This window comes from Symphalangus syndactylus, chromosome 17, assembly GCF_028878055.3.
Source record: "Symphalangus syndactylus isolate Jambi chromosome 17, NHGRI_mSymSyn1-v2.1_pri, whole genome shotgun sequence".
NCBI lineage: Eukaryota > Metazoa > Chordata > Mammalia > Primates > Hylobatidae > Symphalangus > Symphalangus syndactylus.
In genome coordinates, this window is record NC_072439.2 from 96,174,527 (window position 1) to 96,193,178 (window position 18,652).

Sequence of the window (18,652 nt, forward strand, 5' to 3'; positions counted from 1 at the left end):
CTAGGTAAATCTAAGCATGCAGACTGTATAAGACCAAAATCATAATCAGAAAATATTTTGCAACAAATACATATAGGAAGGGAGGAGAATAACCAAAAGTATCTTGCAGTCCATAGGTTTGTTTTGGGGGTCAGGGGAGTGGTTAAAAGGCAGTATTGACACCCATGAACTTTAAATATAAATACTGAAAATGTAAGAACAAGCAGTATAAGATTAGGATGCATAAACCGAGAAAATGAGAGAAAAAATGAAAATGTGAAAATGTGTGTGTAAACTGGGGGAGCAGTGGTAGAAATAATTTCTAATATATCTGAATAAATGTGCACATCATGGCACAGAAAAGACTGAAAAGTAAACAGGTGGCAAAACACACACTAGGCAAACATCAGGCAAAAGAAAGCTGGTATAGAGCTATATAATGATAAGACAAAAGAGAATTTAAGGCAACATGCATTACTAGGGATAAGAAAGGTCACAATGTGACATACTATTTTCCAAGACACAACAACTCTTGAAATTACATTGGCCAAACAATACTGCCTCTCAAGCTATATACACCAAAATTTAGCAGACTTTTGACAGGGGGAGGTGGGGGGAAGACATAAACAAAACTACAGGAGTAAAACTTCTGAGCTTCAAAAAGCAACAGAAACAAAAGTAAAGAGATGAGCCAGAGACTAACAGGATAATTTTCAATACACAATATTGAAAAAGATTACTATCCAGAAAATAAAAAAGACCTCTAACGAATGAATAAGACAGACTTCACAACAGAAAAATGAGGATATAAACACACAACACACAGAAGAATGCTAAATGACCCTCCCTCCAAACTGTGAAAAGATACTCAATTTTATAAGAAATGAGAAGAATGTAAGTAAAACCACAATGTAATACTCATATCCATCCATCTGGCAAAAATTACAAGTCTGACAATATTAAGTTTGGCAAGAATGTGGAGTAAAAAGATCTTTATCCACTGAGAGAAAGCATAAGTAAGCTGAAGCTGCGCCCGTGCTATGGCCCAGCATTTCCATTTATAGGGATCTAGCTTACTGAAACTCAGTCACATGCCTACAAGGACTTGTGTGTAAGAACTTTAATTGCAGCACTATTTGCAACAGTGCAGAGAAAAAAGAAGAAAAAACAGAATTGTCCCTTAGTAGAAGAACAGACAAGGTTTAATCATTCAATGGAATAAGACAGAGCAGTTAAAATTAATAAACTAGATCTGCACATATCAACATGGATAAATCTTGAAAACAAAGTTTGGAGAGGGAAAAAAAGCAGCAAAACATGTACAGTATATCATTCATGGATACTTATTTATAGATTTATACTTAGAAAAAATATAAAATACGCAAAAATAATTTCAGAATGGCAGTAGGAATTGTGGAAGGGATAGAGTGGGACTTTGGCAACTTCTATAATATTTTAATCTTCTAAAGGAAGAGATCTGAAGCAAATATGGCAACATGTCCACGGTTTAATCCTGGTGTAGGTACACAGTTGTCTGTTATATTACTTCCTTTATGTTTGAATGTTGCACATGTTAAAATATTTAAAATAAACTAATAAACTATCAAGTCTAACTAATATTTACCGTGCATTTTCCACTCGTTGAATCCCCCAAAGATCTAAACCATCTTCAGTTAGAGTTCCAGTCTAAAAAACAAAAAAGCACACATGCACAAAGTATGGATAATGCCTAAAAAAAAACCCAAAAATAAAAATAAAAAACAACCACACAGCATTAGAAACTATGCTACATATAACATAATGGAGTTCTACAGAGTTAAAAAAAGAAACAGGCAAGATCCCTGATAGAGAATGGCTTCCAGGACATATGGTTAAAGTGGGAAAGGGGGTGCAAACAATGATCACAAATCTTCTATGTAAGGGGAGAGAGGGGTATATATTTATGTGCTTATACTATCAAAAAAAAAATCAATGGAAGGATGCAGCAATTAACCTATCTTATCAATCGATAAAGGATGCCTATAAAGGAAGGAAGGATTACTGTATAGGGAGGGCCAAGAGGAACAGGTTAAAGTACATCAGGAGGAAACAACTGGCCAAATCCACAAGGTAAATGACCTGGTTTCTTCGACAAAATAATTGGAGATAAGGGGTAAGTAAAGGCAATTGTTACATGTGAATTGTAGGCAATGTAATCCCTATTTGGATTCTGACTGAATAATCAATTAGTAAAAATTTGAGATTTGAGGAAATCTCAAATGGATATTAGAAAAACTAAAGAATTGCTACTTCTGTTAAATGTGATAGTGCTATTTTAAATATCTTATCCTCTAGACACATACTAAGGTAGTTATGAGTGAAATAATGTCTGATGCTGTCCCCTTCACAATGAGCAGATAGATAAGACTGACAATGTGTTGATAAAGCTGGGTCATGAGTAAATGAGTGTTTATTATACATGCACCTTTTCTCCACTTTTGTCTTAAAAGTTTTAGGAAAGTTTCCAAAAAAGACAAGCATAAGTGAAATTTTTTTAACAGATATATATGAAATAATCGTGGCAGTATGTGACATATTTTTTTCTAACAGGTTTCCCATTTTTTTCTGTAACAATGAAATGCACAAAAATCAAATTCGTATCACATCAGTTACCCAGAAAAGTTTGATAGAAGGTTTTTTGGTCAAAGTTTAATTCTCAGAAAACTTTAAAGAAAATTTCAGCTCAGGAAAAGAGAAACCTTTCTAAGAGGCAAGATATACTTCACACAGGTACACAATTTGTCATTTTCACATAAAATCAGTGACCTTCATAATTCTGAAACATATTCAATAAAATCATACAGCAAACACTAAACATACACACAAGCAATAAAACCATAATAAATATATATGCATGGAGCCTATTGTGTTAAATAAGAATTACTGTCTAAAAAAATTTAAGATCACATAATCTTTACTACTACTACGACTATTAATACTACTAGGCCTAATTCTGGATATAATCAAGTTAACTGCAGCTTTGAGCAAATAAGCAATATCCAAAGTATTAAAAATTGAGAAAGTAAGAAATACAGTATGTCCTCAAATACAATTGTTTTGTCCATCTTTTTTTATAACATGATGGGGGCCAGTGGTGGGGAGAGCTGAGGCCCAGCCGCGACCACTATCTACGTGGAGTTTGCATGTTCTCTCCCTGTCTGCATGGGTTTCACTCCAGGTACTTCAGTTTCCTCCCACATTCAAAGGTACACAAGTTAAGTGAACCAGCACATTTGAATGGTCCCAGTCTGAGTGAGTGTGAGTACACTCTGTGATACGATGGCATCCTGTCTAGGGCTGGTTCCTGCCTTGTTCCACCAGTTGCTGAGATAGGCTCCCACTACCCATGAGCCTGAAACAAAACAACTGGGTAAATAATTACCTTACTTGTTTTTCTTTCTTTCTTAAATGAATGTATAGCTCATAATTTCAATGTTTAATATCAGAAGTGTTTTAGATCCTTATTTAGAAGTTTGGTGATTTTTTGTGACCAAAATATGGCATAGGAACTTAAATCTCATTTGTATCAATTAGCCTATGGTAAAACTGGTTTCATTTAATTTAAGGTTGCAGTTTCCAAGAACCTATCAGCAATGTTAAGTGACAACTTATGGTATAGAAAAATGATGCATATACCGAATAAGTGGAGGAAAAGGAAAATTAATGGAACATGACAGAATGTGTCCAAATTTGTTGGCAAAGAAAATAAAAAACATTGATCTAAATATTTAAATGCTACAAAGTAACCTTTGAAAGTAACTATGAAACTGAACCAACCTTGTCAAAGCAAACAAGATTCAGCTGTCCACAAATATTTATTCTTTGAGGACTGATACAGAAAATACCAATTTTTTTCAGTCTTCTCTGAGCGTACACAATACCAGCAGTCATTGCAGCAGGAAGTGCAGGGGGCACAGTAATTGTGATAATATCAAGAGACTCGATAATTATGACCCCAACTTGTACCTACAATTAACACAAAAATAAATGTCAAACCCCCAGTATTATTTACTGATTTAATGTAGGTATTTCTTTAGTGAAAATCTGTAAGCCATTTTCAATTGTGTATTTCAATTTTATGTATGTGTGTGTATATACATATCTATTAACCATATATAATTTTCTTCAGATATTTCTGCAAAATAAAAAAGCTCAATGGATTATAGAATGACAGCTACTTTCAAAAGAAACATCTCATTTTTAAAGCGCTACATACTTCACACATGACACACTTCAAAGCCGGTCAACAAGCTTTATCAGATATTGACTCAGCATGCACACACCTTACTGTGCCAGTCTCCACTTCTGACAAGCGGCGCCTTCAATTAAATAATCAAAAATCATTTTAACACTGTATATTACGTCTCAGAGGTAAAAAAGAGAAAATACAGCTTTTGGTGAGTATGTGGGGTTTTTTTTTCCTGTTTTTTTTTTTTTTAAAGTCACAAGACCAAGTAAAAGACCATCTAAACCAGAGCCACCTTAAAGAAGTGTCCTTTATAATGGAAATGTTCTATAGCTGGGCTTTCTAATATCATAGCTACTAGTCTCATGACTTTGTTAGCATTAAATTAAAATTAAATTAGTTTAAAATTTTAGTTCCTCATTCTCACTAGCCACATTTCAAATCCTCAATAGCTGCATGTGATAAATAATTGAGGTTCAAACCCTATTAAGAGTCCCACATACATACCTCATTTAAAATGCTATTAATAATAGTGTAGATAAACCCAATGCCAGCAACTGCCACAAGACATAGTAGAAACAAGTAGGCATCTCTGTAGAGTTTAAAATCAGTTGGTTTGGGATACAATATGGAACGAACAAGCTGTCCTTTGGAAGTACTAAATCCTTTCAAAAAAAGAAAAGAATTATTTATATTTTTATAAGAAAATGAGAATTATCTCCCAAAACAGAATCTCTCTCTTTTTTTTGAGACAGAGCTCGCTCTGTCACCCAGGCTGGAGTACAGTGGTGATCTCGGCTCACTGCAAGCTCCGCCTCCCGGGTTCACGCCATTCTCCTGCCTCAGCCTCCTGAGTAGCTGGGACTACAGGCACCCACCACCAGGCCTGGCTAATTTTTTTGTAATTTTGGTAGAGATGGGTTTTCATCATGTTAGCCAGGATGGTCTCGATCTCCTGACCTCATGATCCGCCCACCTCGGCTTCCCAAAGTGCTGGGATTACAAGCATGAGCCACTGCACTCAGCCCAGAATCTCTTTTTAAACATTTAGTAGGTATCAAATATGCTGAAACATGCAAAAAGAGATTAATTAAGATGTTTCCTACCTGTTCTAACAACTATGGCTTTGACGAGTTCTCCAGTGTAGAAACGAGTCTGAATGACAGTTGTGCCACAAAACAAAGTATGTCGTTTATGTGTTTCTGGATTATATAACTCATCTCCTATTCCTTTCACATCCACTGAAGGATTTGGCAAATTAGTCTTTGTCACTGGAACACTTTCTCCTTTAAAAAACAACAACAACAACAACAACAAAAAGAACAAAAAAACAGTTTACAAATTATTAAATGAAGGCACAGGAATCAGTATCAAACACCAAAAAATATTAAATTGTTAAATATTTTAAATGCTACCATACTGTTTAGAATAATCACTAAGAGTTGTATATGTGGATAACATGGCTTAATTTTTTGTCTGCCAATTTCCTCACAAAGAAGTATCAAATATTATCTCCCACAATAATTCCAGAAAGTGATTTGTGGCTCAAAGGTAATATTTGATTATATTTAGAAACAGTTGCGTTGTTCAGTTTCAAGTAATTTCAAAAAAGATTACGTAGTTGCTATAGTCCCTGCACCTGTTTTCTTATCTTTAAGAACTAATGGTAACAGTGGAAAGCACTGTACAAAAGAGATCAGGGCCTACCCTGATCCACCCCTACACACACACACACACACACACACACACACACAGAGAGAGAGAGAGAGAGAGAGAACAGAAAAGACAGCTGGGCAAAAAAGAGATGTGAAAATGAGTAATGTGGTGGTTCTCTCAAACAACCACAAACAGCCAAATTCTTTTTAAAATTAATTCTCTGTAGCATTCACATTTCTTGCTTCAAAGAAGGCATGTGTGTCAGATATGTATTTGTGTGTTTTAAGATACGACTCTTAACAGTTTCAAAATGTATTACATATAAATCATTTTCTAGCCAGATCGACTAGGACAATTAAAAAAAAATTCACACAATTAAAATAAGATATTGGACAGGCACAGTGGCTCACGCCTGTAATCCCAACACTTTGGGAGGCCAAGGTGGATGGATCACTTGAGGACAGGAGTTCGCGACCAGCCTGGCCAAAGTGGTGATGCTGTCTCTACTAAAAATGCAAAAATTAGCCATGCATGGTAGCACACACCTCTAGTCCCAGCTACTCGGGAGGCTGAGGGATAAGGACTACTTGAACCTGGCCAGGCGTGGTGGCTCACGCTTGTAATCCCAGCACTTTGGGAGGTCGAGGGGGGCGGATCACAAGGTCAGGAGATCGAGACCACGGTGAAACTCCGTCTCTACTAAAAATACAAAAAAATTAGCCGGGCGTGGTGGCGGGCGCCTGTAGTCCCAGCTACTCGGAGAGGCTGAGACAGGAGAACGGCGTGAACCTGGGATGCGGAGCTTGCAGTGAGCTGAGATTGCGCCACTGCACTCCAGCCTGGGTGACAGAGCGAGACTCCATCTCAAAAAAAAAAGAACTACTTGAACCTGGGAGCAGAGGCTGCAGTGAGCCAAGATCGCACCACTGCTCTCCATCCTGGGTGATAGAACAAGGCTCTGTCTCAAAAAAAAATAAACAAAAATAAAAAAATCAAGCTCTACCTCAAGATTGTGAATTTCCAAAGGGAAGTCATTTTAAAGCCTGTATCTCCCCAGTTCAAGAAAAATATAAAATCTTTCTTTATTCCCACTTTTTACACATCAAATGCGGAACCAAATACTGTATGCCACATTCTCTGTGGGAAAAGGCCGCCTTTCCACTTCCCTAACCATAAACCATTTCCTAAGGTCCAAAGAGTAGCCAGAGTCAGGCCAAGAGATGTGACCAACACTATAGCACAGTATCTAGTATTACAGCTGAGTATAATGCAGAATTTGGTCTACTCAGAATTTTAAATCTCCAATATCCAACATATTCATGAGTAAAGGTATAAATGACATAGCTAATTTTTTTTTTTTTTTTTTTTTTTTTGAGACGGAGTCTTGCTCTGTCGCCCAGGCTGGAGTGCAGTGGCGCAATCTCGGCTCACTGCAAGCTCCGCCTCCCGGGTTCACGCCATTCTCCTGCCTCAGCCTCTCCGAGTAGCTGGGACTACAGGCGCCCGCCACCACGCCCGGCTAATTTTTTGTATTTTTTTTTTTTTAGTGGAGACGGGGTTTCACTGTGGTCTCGATCTCCTGACCTCGTGATCCGCCCGCCTCGGCCTCCCAAAGTGCTGGGATTACAAGCGTGAGCCACCGCGCCCGGCCGACATAGCTAATTTTGAAAAGGCTTTATCAGTAACTTAGTCATGATATATCATGAACAACTCATGTTGATATTTACTCAATTAGTTTACCTGTTAACATGCTTTCATTTACAATGCAGGTACCATTAATGAGTACAGCATCACAAGGCATTATTGTCCCATTTAATGGAATGACCATGACATCTCCTGGCACAAGGTCAGTAGAAAAGATTTCTTCTATTTCTGAATTTAAAGAAAGAAAGAAAAATATGAAAAAGATATTCTTTACCTTGGAAAAATACAGCAAATACTATTCAGAAGTCATCTGATCTCAATAAGAAGTTTATAATGGGGTAAAACAGAAAAATCCAACAAATGGCAAGTTTTAACAAATAAGATTATTAGGCTAACAAAGCATGGTGTGTCAGCTAGTTAGTTTCCTGCTAGTACACCAGCTGTGCACAGGTGATGCCAAGTACCCTCTGACGAAGCAAGTAAGTGTGCTTCAACACTCATGATAACTGTCCATGATAAATGTTGCCTATTAGCCTAAGGAAGACACACAATGAGTCCACAAAGGAGATTCCTGTGAAACAGGTCAAACAAACTCAGATTTCTATAATCCCTTGGAAACAGAAGGAAGCACTAGAAAAATTAGCATATTTTCTTTTCAACAGCATATCTATAATATTCCTTTTCTCACTGCCACTATTTATAATCTTTAAGTCTCATTGCCTCCTCAATATTCCTAAATTATTCTTTTTAGATATTATTTTAAATAAGAGTAAATTCATTAAATAAATTAAACACTGTAATATTTTATCTAGTTCATTATTTGCTTACAAATTTTAGTGAAACACCTTTTAAAAAAGATCTTCCCTCTGGTAAAAGTTGGTGTTTGAATAAAAGAAAAATGAAAATGAAAAGATCTTCCGAAGGGTGAAAGGCTTTTCTTTAGGGTCCCCTTATATGTAGGTATTCTCTCTCTTTTCCTCTCATTCTCTAACACCCTCCCTCCCTCTCCCTGCCCAGGTTTAATACTGTGCTCAGAAGACAGCCACACTAGTTTATAAATGGAGATGGATGAGAAGAAATCTATTGTTTGTGATGTTAGCCTGTAAGACAAACACTCTTTCCTTTTTTTAAAAAAGGAAGTAATTTACTAAATTATGAGGGAACAACTTTTAAAGAATGACATTTAGTACATAGTAGATATTATCGATCTTCATTTTAAAAATAAGATCCCTTCTTTTAAAAATTTGGATTTCTTTAAAAAGAAAATCCATTCCTCAGATGGGAAGAAAAAATTAAAAATTTGACTTTTCTTAAAGCTTTTAAATACCACTTGAAGTTCTACTCCTTTTAGGTGTACCAGAAAACAAGGTATCAATGATATGTAAGACTATACAAAGTGGGTAAGGAAGATTCAAGTTGAATGGTATGTCTGCTCTGGCATCCCCATTATCTTCAGCAACAGCAGAACAAGAAGAGGAGAGGCATCAATAAGCTACACATCTTAGACTTCAGCTAAGGGAGGCAGATCTTCCCAGCTACAGTAGCAAGTGGCCAGGAAGCACAGGGAAGGAAGCAATCTCTTGGGTGTAGTCTGAGTCAAGAAAATGGAGACTGATTTGGTGTTCTGAGTAAATCATAGCGGCTCCTGCCTCCAAGGCCCATGATGCTGTGCTGCCTCCTTTACCTCTTCAACATCTTGCCAGACAAGTTACATGTCCAAAACATTACCCTTCTTGCAAGCCTGCTTCTCTTCCAGATTTCCTATTTAACTAAATAGCACCCACATCCATCCACCTAGCCAGACACTGCTCCACGGCCTCATATCCAACGAGTTAAATCCTGTTAAACGGTCACATTTAAGTATCTTTCAAACTCATTTCTTTTCATCTCCACAATCGCTACCTTGATTTGGGGGGGGCATGCCTTCAGTATTACTCTCCTCTAAACCAGTCTGAATGTGGACACCAGAATGATTTTTTTCCAAAGGGCAAGTATTTTATCAATCCTCTGCTTAAAACCCTTCAATGGTGGCTATGCATGCTGGCTCATGCCTGTAATCCCAGCACACTGGGAGGCCAAGGCGGGCAGATCACTTGAGGCCAGGAGTACCAGACCAGCCTGGCCAACAAGGTTGACACCGTTTCTACTAAAAACACAAAAATTAGCTGAGTGTGATGGTGCGCATGCCTGTAATCCCAGCACTTTGGAAGGCCGAGGCGGGTGGATCACTTCAGACCAGGAGTTCGAGACCAGCCTGGCCAACATGGTAACACCCTGTTTCTACTAAAAATACAAAAACTGGCTGGGTGTGGTGGCACACGCCTGTAATCCCAGCTACTCAGGAGGCTGAGGCAGGAGAATTCCTTGAACCTGGGAGGCGGAGGTTGCAGTGAGCCGAGATTGCCACTGCACACCAGCCTGGGAGGGAGACTCTATCGAAAAAATAAAATAAAATAAAATAAAATAAAATAAAATAAAATAAAATAAAATAAATTAATAATAATACCCTTCAATGGCTTTCCACTGTCTTTTGGACTGAGCCCAAATCCCTAACATGCCTCAGAGAGCTATCCATTTATAGTTGCTGTACTTGTCATACTAAATTTCTTCTTTCAGTTCTTATAATGTCCATACAATCTCTCATTTCTAGGCCTTTGGGTATTTAGAACCGTCTTCTCAGTCAGCCTCCCCTTATCAACTTCTTACCTACCTCTTATTTGGCTAATTCAAATAGTCGCCACTTAAAAGCACTTAATCAAAGAAGTCATCCCTGATACCTACAGTAAATGAGCTCCCCCTAATATATAAGTTGGCTGACTTCTTATCATAGCATTTGTCACACGGTATTGTTACTGTTACCACTGTTATCTCTACACTGAATCCCCAGAGCCTAGCATAGTGCCTGTTACATAGAAGAAAAATACAATTTTATATAAATAAATGAATTTGATACAAACTCAGGAACTGAAATGTATACTTTTAGTTTTTAAAAAAAATGAATGTATGTGCGAGGCAGAGTGGCTCAAGCCTGTAATCCAAAGACTGTGGGAGACTGAGGCAGGAGGATCTCTTGAGCCCAGGAATTCAAGACCAGCATGGGCAACACAGTGAGACCTCGCCTCTTCAAAAAAAAAAAAAAAAAAAAAATTAGCCAGCAATGGTGGCACAAGCCTGTAGTCCCACCTACTTGGGAGGCTGAGACAGGAGGGTAAGTTGAGCCACTGCGCTCAGGCCTGGGCAACAGTGAGACCACATCGACTTTAAAAAAAAAAAAAAAAAAAAAAAAAAAAAAAAAAAAAAGGCCGGATGCAGAGTGCAGTGGCTCAAACCTGTAATCCCAACACTTTGGGAGGTCCAGGTGGGCAGATCACTTTGGCCCAGAAGTCTGAGACCAGCCTGAGCAACATGGAAAAACCCTGTCTCCAAAAAAAAACAAAAAACAAAAACTAGCTGGGCATGGTGGCATGCACCTGTAGTCCCAGCTACTCGGGAGACTAAAGTGGGAGGATTACTTGAGTCTGGGAGGTCAAGGCTGCAGTAAGCTGAGATTGTGCCTTTGCACTCCAGCCTAAGTGGCAGAGACATTGACTCAATCATCAGTCAATCAATCAATCAAAGAATGTATAAGTATTATACTTTGGGCTTACTTCACACATGATGCCTAACAGGTATCTTTTTTGATTTATTCTTCCAACATTCACTTCAATTACTTACCTTCATTTACTCTACAAACTGAAACTCTTACAGTACTATGAGTTGCCACCATGTCATGCAACATAACATATTGCTGAAAGAGGAAAAAGAAGTTAAAAACTAGCCAATATGAACCCACTCCTCAAGAAAAAAGCCAGAGTGCTAAAAAATAAGTTAATTCAATAAATGCATATCGCTCCATCTTTACAAAATGTCGAGTCAGAGATTCAGATTATTCATTGTTTTAGTTCAAGACAAAACAAGAAGCACTTTAACAGGATAGCCCCGAAAACAGTACCTTCCAGCATTCCAGTCTGTGATCAGCAACTACAGATCCCTATGGCCTCTAGACGGTCAAGTGGTAGAGCCTTGACTCTAAAAAGCACCTGCCATCCCCAACCTCCCACCCCGCAAAACAAACAAAAAAGGGAGGGGAGAAGGAGCATATATTCATGCAACTAAAATAATGACTGCACTGAGAATTCACTCTATGCTGAGTACTATTCTACACACTTTAGATGTTACTACAAAATACAAATACAGTTGTGAAACCCATAATAAATTTGAACTTACCTTTCTAATGGAATATAGTGAGCTTACGATTGATACTATGGACATAACCACAATAGCTAGAGCATAGTAATAGTATTCATCAGTGCTCCACAGTATAACACTGAACAGCTGGAAAATGTAAAATGGGTTGAGAACCTAAAAAACAAGATTTTAAAGTCAAACTGAGTGAGATATTAATGACCATACAGATTGTCCACCTTTTCATTTGACAACCAAAAAGATACAAATATGTACAAGATAAGCTCCATAGTATTCTACAGCAAAATGTACTTCCCTAAAAAGTAGGGCAGACTGGGCGCAGTGGCCCACGCCTGTAATCCCAGCACTTTGGGAGGCCAAGGCGGGCGGATCACGAGGTCAGGAGATTGAACCATCCTGGCTAACACAGTGAAACCCTGTCTCTACTAAAAAATACAAAAAAATTTGCTGGGCATGGTGGCGGGGCCTGTAGTCCCAGCCACTCAGGAGGCTGAGGCAGGAGAATGGCGTGAACCTGGAAGGCAGAGCTTTCAGTGAGCCGAGATAGCGCCACTGCAGCCTGGGGGACAGAGCAAGACTCCGTCTCAAAAAAAAAAGTAGAGCAATATGCTATCATACTCTTATTATCATTAACTACTAGAATTTGGCTAAATAAGGTTAATTTAAATTACTGGCATCCATTTAGATTCATACCATCCAAATATAGACTTAGCTAGAAAAGGCTAGTATGATTTTAGCCGTTCTGCAATCTGCTTTGGCAATAAAGTACATTTATTTCCAATTACTGTGCTCTGGGCTAATAGAATACAAAACTTTTAATGAAACTGAACAAATATTTGCTTATTATAAACTCAAAACACAAATTTACTTATGTATCAAAAGTTCACTGGAGGCCAAAGGAAAGACAAATATGAGTTAATGGGTTATGTTACTTTGCTTTCTCTAAGATAATAACTAAGTATTAAATCCTGAATGAAAAAGAGATAAAGAGACCTTGGCAATGAACTTCATCTACCCAAATGTCATGGTATTTATCAATTTCATTAAACACCCCCCCCCCCACTGTCTTAAAATTGATGCTTCTGTACTTTTCAAAGCACTTTCATATAGATATAGTCTCATTTTACCTTAAAACCAAATGAGATAATTAGAAAAAACTTATTCCAAGTTCATAGGTAAAGGAGCAACAGAGAGAATGTACTAAAGATCAGAGCTAGTTACTGGTGGAACCACATTACAAATCAGGCTTTCCAATTCCTAATCACTACACTATGCTATGCTCATAAGCAACATTACATGGCCACTCTCAGGAACTGATGAAAAACAATCTTCCTTCTACTACTAAAAGTGTTCACCTAATACAACTAATTCTTGAGCTTTAGCCAAAAACCAGAATGAAGATTGGTGAGCCTAACTCTGCTAGACATTCAACAGGTAATAAAAGCAAAACTAGACAAAATTTTAAGAATACATGCCCCAGATTCTTTCTCTACCAGAGTAAATGTCTTCCGTCTTTACCTTCCAAGTAAAAATATGCAAAAAGAGGTTAGGAAAAAGAAAACCAAGAATATTTTAATCACGACTCATTCCACATCCATCGATCATGACTGTTAAGTTATACAAAATCAATAGTCTTACCTCTTTAATTAGAAGCTTAAAAACAGAAGGCACTTTTACAGCAATTTCATTTACTCCATAAAGCAGTTTTCTATAACAGGAAAATACATTAATAGTATTACATTATATAATAATAGTATAATTTACGAAAGGCATTATATTAGGTAAGGCTTAAACCACAGACTGTTCTTATTCATGTCTCCAAACACCTGTCTTCTATAATTCAAACTCTCTACCTACAGAATTTAAAACAAAGAAGTCAATAGTAGATACCTATACTGGTAGCATTTAACTTCATTTTGTCTCACATCTTTATGTGTGACACATATCTTTCCCACTAGTCTATAATACCACGTGAGCAAAAGGTTCTCTTTTGCATCCTTGAACACACTAGATCTTAACAATTTTGAATTACAATTATTTTTTGCAAGAAACCAATTAAATTTGAGGGATCTTTTTTTTAATATTGCACTAACAGTGTTTTGTTCAAAACATTGTACATTTGACTTGAAAAGAAAATGCTTTTAAAGTTTAAATGTTTCCACTTAATTCCTTATGTTACAATAGTATTTTCTATATGATAGAGTAATTCTTGACTTTTATGAAGTGTAAGTCTAAATGAGTGAATTTTATGTTCGGGTTACCCCTTTGAAAGAACATGCTACAGAACTGTAAGAAAATTTCTTACTGAATTTCAAAGTGGCATTTATCTTTAACATATGCAATACACTGGTGTTATTTTTATGATTTAACAAGGAATAACACTATGAAGAAGATTATGTCTCCCAATTTACAATTTTTCATTACGGTGAATTTGAACTCATGCTTGTATTTCAGAAAATCTAAGGTGCTATCAATTATAAGGCATACCATTATTATATGATCAAGAAAGATAAAAATGCTATCAAGAATGACACTTTACCAACTATATGACACATCCCAATCTCAGAGATGTTAAAAGGTGGAAAAATGTGTACCCGGGAACTGATAAAATATGGTATAACTTCAGGTATACCAAATTCAAAATACTAGCTTTCACATTTTTATCATTCTTATACTGAGACAGTCTTACTCAAATAAAATATCAGTAAATTCTCAACTACTATGTCTGTAATATTTAAGTATCTGTTAATATGTACAACTATATAGTAAAGGGTTGACTATGTATACTACTGATTTTAGGAATTTTGAGAAGATCTAACTTTAGTTGGATAAAAATTACCTGTAGGCATGCATCCCCTTTGTCAGTCCTGCACTATGCTTTTCATAAATTGACGTACAAGAAACACCTTCATCCAGTCCCCTAAATAAATCCAAAGTTTTTACTTTAAACAAAGTTTAAAATATCCAAATTTCTTAACGCCTCATTTTTCTATATGCCTGATTTTATAAAGGTGTGACTTCCTTACAAATGCTTAGAAACCCTTAACAAAAATTGAGATAACAAATGAGAATTTTTAAATCTCAAATTCTTAAGATAAACAATGACAAATCTAAGTCTCAAACCCAACTTCGAAGCTATTCAATGTATTTATTGCAGGATAGATGAGATGGCTCTAAATACTCAAGTTTATATAATAATATCATTATCCTTAAGACTGTGCCAAAGCTGTAATAACTAAAATTAAACTTTAAAATTTTAAGATAAAGTATAACTTGAGAATTCTAAACCAAAGATGAAAACATTTTACTTTTTAGCTACATAGTTTCTCCTTTTCAATTTTAGGGTCCAATTAAGAATTTCTATTCATTTTCTTCCATCTCCATAAAAGCATCAATCCAAACCCTTCCCTAATGCGTAGCTGGTTTGAAGTGCAGAATTTATGAGTCACAGACAATGCCTAAAATCTGTAATAATTCCAAGTGGGATTCAACTAACATATCTACTTTTTCCCAAAATATCTTAATTATGCCTTTTTATTATTATTATTTTTTTTTGAGATGGAGTCTTGCTCTGTTGCCAGGCTGGAGTGCAATGGTGCAATCTCGGCTCACTGCAACCTCCACCTCCTGGGTTCAAGCGATTCTCCTGCCTCAGCCTCCTGAGTAGTTAGGAGTACAGGCACACACCACCATGCCCAGCTAATTTTTGTATTTTTAGTAGAGAAGGGGTTTCACTGTGTTGGCCAGTATGGTCTCAATCTCTTGACCTCAGGTGACCCACCCGCCTTGGCCTCCCAAAGTGCTGGGATTACAGGCATGAGCCACCACCCCCCGCCTTAATTATGCTTATTTTAACTGAGATACCAGCTATAAAACTCTAAAGCAAAGAGAGTCTTACATATACTTAATTCCAATCCTTTTCCACATTTTCCACATAGGAAAGCTAAGCTTCATAATTCACTTCAATCAGTGGAGTAAGTTTAAATTTTTAAGTTTCTATGGCTGGCAAAAGACACAGTAAATATGTTTGACATTTCTTCCCACTGAATTTGATGACTTCTCCAGAAGGCAGCAGGAGCCAGTGCCAAGTCAAAAAAAAAAAAAACAAAACAAAATTTTTTTTTTTTTTTTAAACAAAATGACAGCCCATTGGCAATTTTCTTTGTTTTTTTGAGACGCAGTTTCGCTCTTTTGCCCAGGCTGGAGCAGAGTGGCGTGATATCGGTTCACTGCAACCTCCAGCCCCCTGGGTTTGAGCGATTCTCCTGCCTCAGCCTCCCGAGTATTTGGGATTATAGCCATCGGTCACCAGGTCCAGCTAATTTTTTTTGTATTTTTAGTAGGGACGGGGTTTCACCATGTTGGCCAGGCTGGTCTTGAACTCCTCACCTCAGGTGATCCGCCCGCCTCGGCCTCTTAAAGTGCTAGAATTACAGGCATGAGACACCACACCCGGCCCGATTTTCTTTAAGGCAATAGTTCTTAATCAGGAATGGTTTTTAGAACTAGGCATGTAAAACTGCCCTTGCCCATTCCAGAATGCTCCAATTCTTTAGTGTATCTGAGTAAAAAATCCAGGCATGAATATTTTATTTTTTACTTCCAACAGAAACCTACAGGTATGAATATTTTAAATGTTCATAACATGATTTTCTTTTTACCGCTAAAATTAAGAATTCCTTTGGCACGCTAAAGCACGATATTAATGAGTATTTATAAGAATCATTTCAAGAGCAATAAAAATAGAATCTTAATTTGTACTTATATAACTTAAATCCTCGATTAAAAATAAAGGAATTACTACAGCTTGCCCCATTCTTTATCTACATAGTAAAATTAAATCTCTATTTGTCTATTACTCTACTCCTCAAGTACCACAGGCTTTAAGTGTCAGTAAACTAACAGGTAATGATTCAGATACTCTAAGTTAAGATACAGGCTATGAGGTATACTCAAAATCACTTTGAGGTGAAACAGGTAAGAACTCAGACTCAGTAGCCTTTGGCATCACACTGATTTTAAGTTTCATGTAAACTCTGCCATGGTGCAAGCTGTGGTGGGACTTATTTTAAAATGGCTAATGAGCCTTCAAACAGCAACAGGGAGTTGTTAATTAATATGTGAATAGAAATTATGAAATAAAACCTCAGCAATTTTATGAATACTAGAATGGACTCTTTTCTACCTAGAACGTTTTCAGGATATTCAAAATATGATCCAAACAAAAGAAAGATACTTACTTTAAGAAATCAAAATTGTGAATGGTATCATTCCAGAAATATTTTACACTATGGTGGGTGAAATAACGAATCTGTGGAACACAAATTAACGTTACACCAAAAAGCATATCATCACTTGTGATATGTAATCTGTTACTTCTATTAACAGCTATATATAGGATTATATATAGCATTATATATACTAATACGTATTATATGCATGTAAATTAATCTCAAGCATTAACTGCAAACACAAAATTATAGAATATACATGATAGCATAAAATGTAACAATTCCGATTTTTAAAGAAACTTTGACATTAAGATCACAATACCTGTTGTGATTCAGTCTGTGAATATTTACTGATCCCGTGCCTATTTTCTTCAGTGGGATTCTCAATTAAACAAACTGCATGGCCATTTGAAAGCTTATTAGACATAGATTTTGGACTTGAAACTGGGTAAGTTTCCAAAGAAAGAACGCGAATTTTTGCACAAAACCACATTTTGAATTCATCCTTAAAGAGAGAAAGGGATAAGGGTAAGGAGTCAATTTTATATAAAACTACCTATATTTCCATTTATTTTCCATTCTTTACAAGACATTATTTCCCCATCTCTAATTGAGGAAACATCACTCCTACTCACTAAATATTAAAAACCATTTCACGAGGATGCTTAAATTCAAACATAAAGTGCTTTCCATTGCTCATGGTTTTTATGACATATTTTACTGATAAGCACATCAGTACTTCACAAAATATCATGAGTAATTCCTTAATTAGCCTATATATTTAGACTAGATATTAAAACCTCTTATAAAATGCTTCCAATTAGGATTTTTAAAAAAGAAAAAAGGCTGAGATGCATCAGCATTACACAGCAGACAGGCAGCTGGCCTAGTGACTGAGATCTGGACTACAGTCCTAATAGACCAGTACCTTAACAGACAAGTATCTAATCTCTCAGGGCAATAAGAGATATGAAAGGAATGGGGTGAATCTGATCATCTTTAAGATTCCTTTAAACTCTAATCACTTTAATAATAGTCAATTCAAACACAAACCCTCTAGAAATACTAGAATTAGCATTCCTCATTTTATCCAGGCGGCGATGTTCCCTTCATCTATTATTTTGAATAAAGTATACACAAAGACATTGTTTTACTCCTTAAATAATCAGCTACAAGTAAACACATAAACTTACAGTAGTCCTCAGCAGCACTACTTCACAGTCTTTAACTGCAGCTCTGACACAGGTCGCTTTCACCCGCCACTCAGGCATCCAATACAGGAGGAGGAGGAGAAACCCACCAGAGCAAATCACTCCTAAAGAAACTATGGCAAGCTTCCAGCGACTCAAATTGTAACCATAAATCTCCTGCATGGACACAGCAATCACGATTAATTATCAAATGATAAAATGATATGGCAGCTAAACACATTCCAAAGTTCTTTGTTTTCCAGATAGGTATTATTGTCTTGTCACATGAACTGTAAATATTTTCCAATCCATAATTTACCTTTAAATTTTGTTTCTGACCAGTTTACTGTCAGTTATATTTTAAGTAAATTTGTTGGTATTTACACTTTGATTTTATATTTAATTTATGCCTAATACATTCTTTCCCACTGATATAGTAAATTCATATTTAGTACACTTCCCTAGAATGTTTGCAATTTCAT

At 36.6% G+C, this 18,652-nt stretch overlaps 1 protein-coding gene across 5 annotated transcripts in view; it reads right to left on the bottom strand.

Moving 5' to 3' along the window:
- Positions 1-18,652, bottom strand: part of ATP13A3 (ATPase 13A3) — an 85,440-nt gene that overhangs the window by 40,243 nt on the left and 26,545 nt on the right. For 4 of the 5 annotated variants that reach the window (XM_063621998.1, XM_063621997.1, XM_063621996.1 and 1 more), the window contains 12 exons: positions 18,174-18,347; positions 17,303-17,485; positions 16,990-17,060; positions 14,589-14,669; positions 13,388-13,457; positions 11,771-11,905; positions 11,219-11,291; positions 7,601-7,732; positions 5,311-5,490; positions 4,712-4,869; positions 3,796-3,984; positions 1,604-1,665 (listed from right to left, as the gene is read on the bottom strand). In XM_063621998.1, coding sequence (XP_063478068.1) covers positions 1,604-1,665; positions 3,796-3,984; positions 4,712-4,869; positions 5,311-5,490; positions 7,601-7,732; positions 11,219-11,291; positions 11,771-11,905; positions 13,388-13,457; positions 14,589-14,669; positions 16,990-17,060; positions 17,303-17,485; positions 18,174-18,347 — 1,508 coding nt within the window. The remainder of the gene's footprint in view (positions 1-1,603; positions 1,666-3,795; positions 3,985-4,711; positions 4,870-5,310; positions 5,491-7,600; positions 7,733-11,218; positions 11,292-11,770; positions 11,906-13,387; positions 13,458-14,588; positions 14,670-16,989; positions 17,061-17,302; positions 17,486-18,173; positions 18,348-18,652) is intronic. The other variant, XM_063622000.1, reaches the window with a different exon arrangement.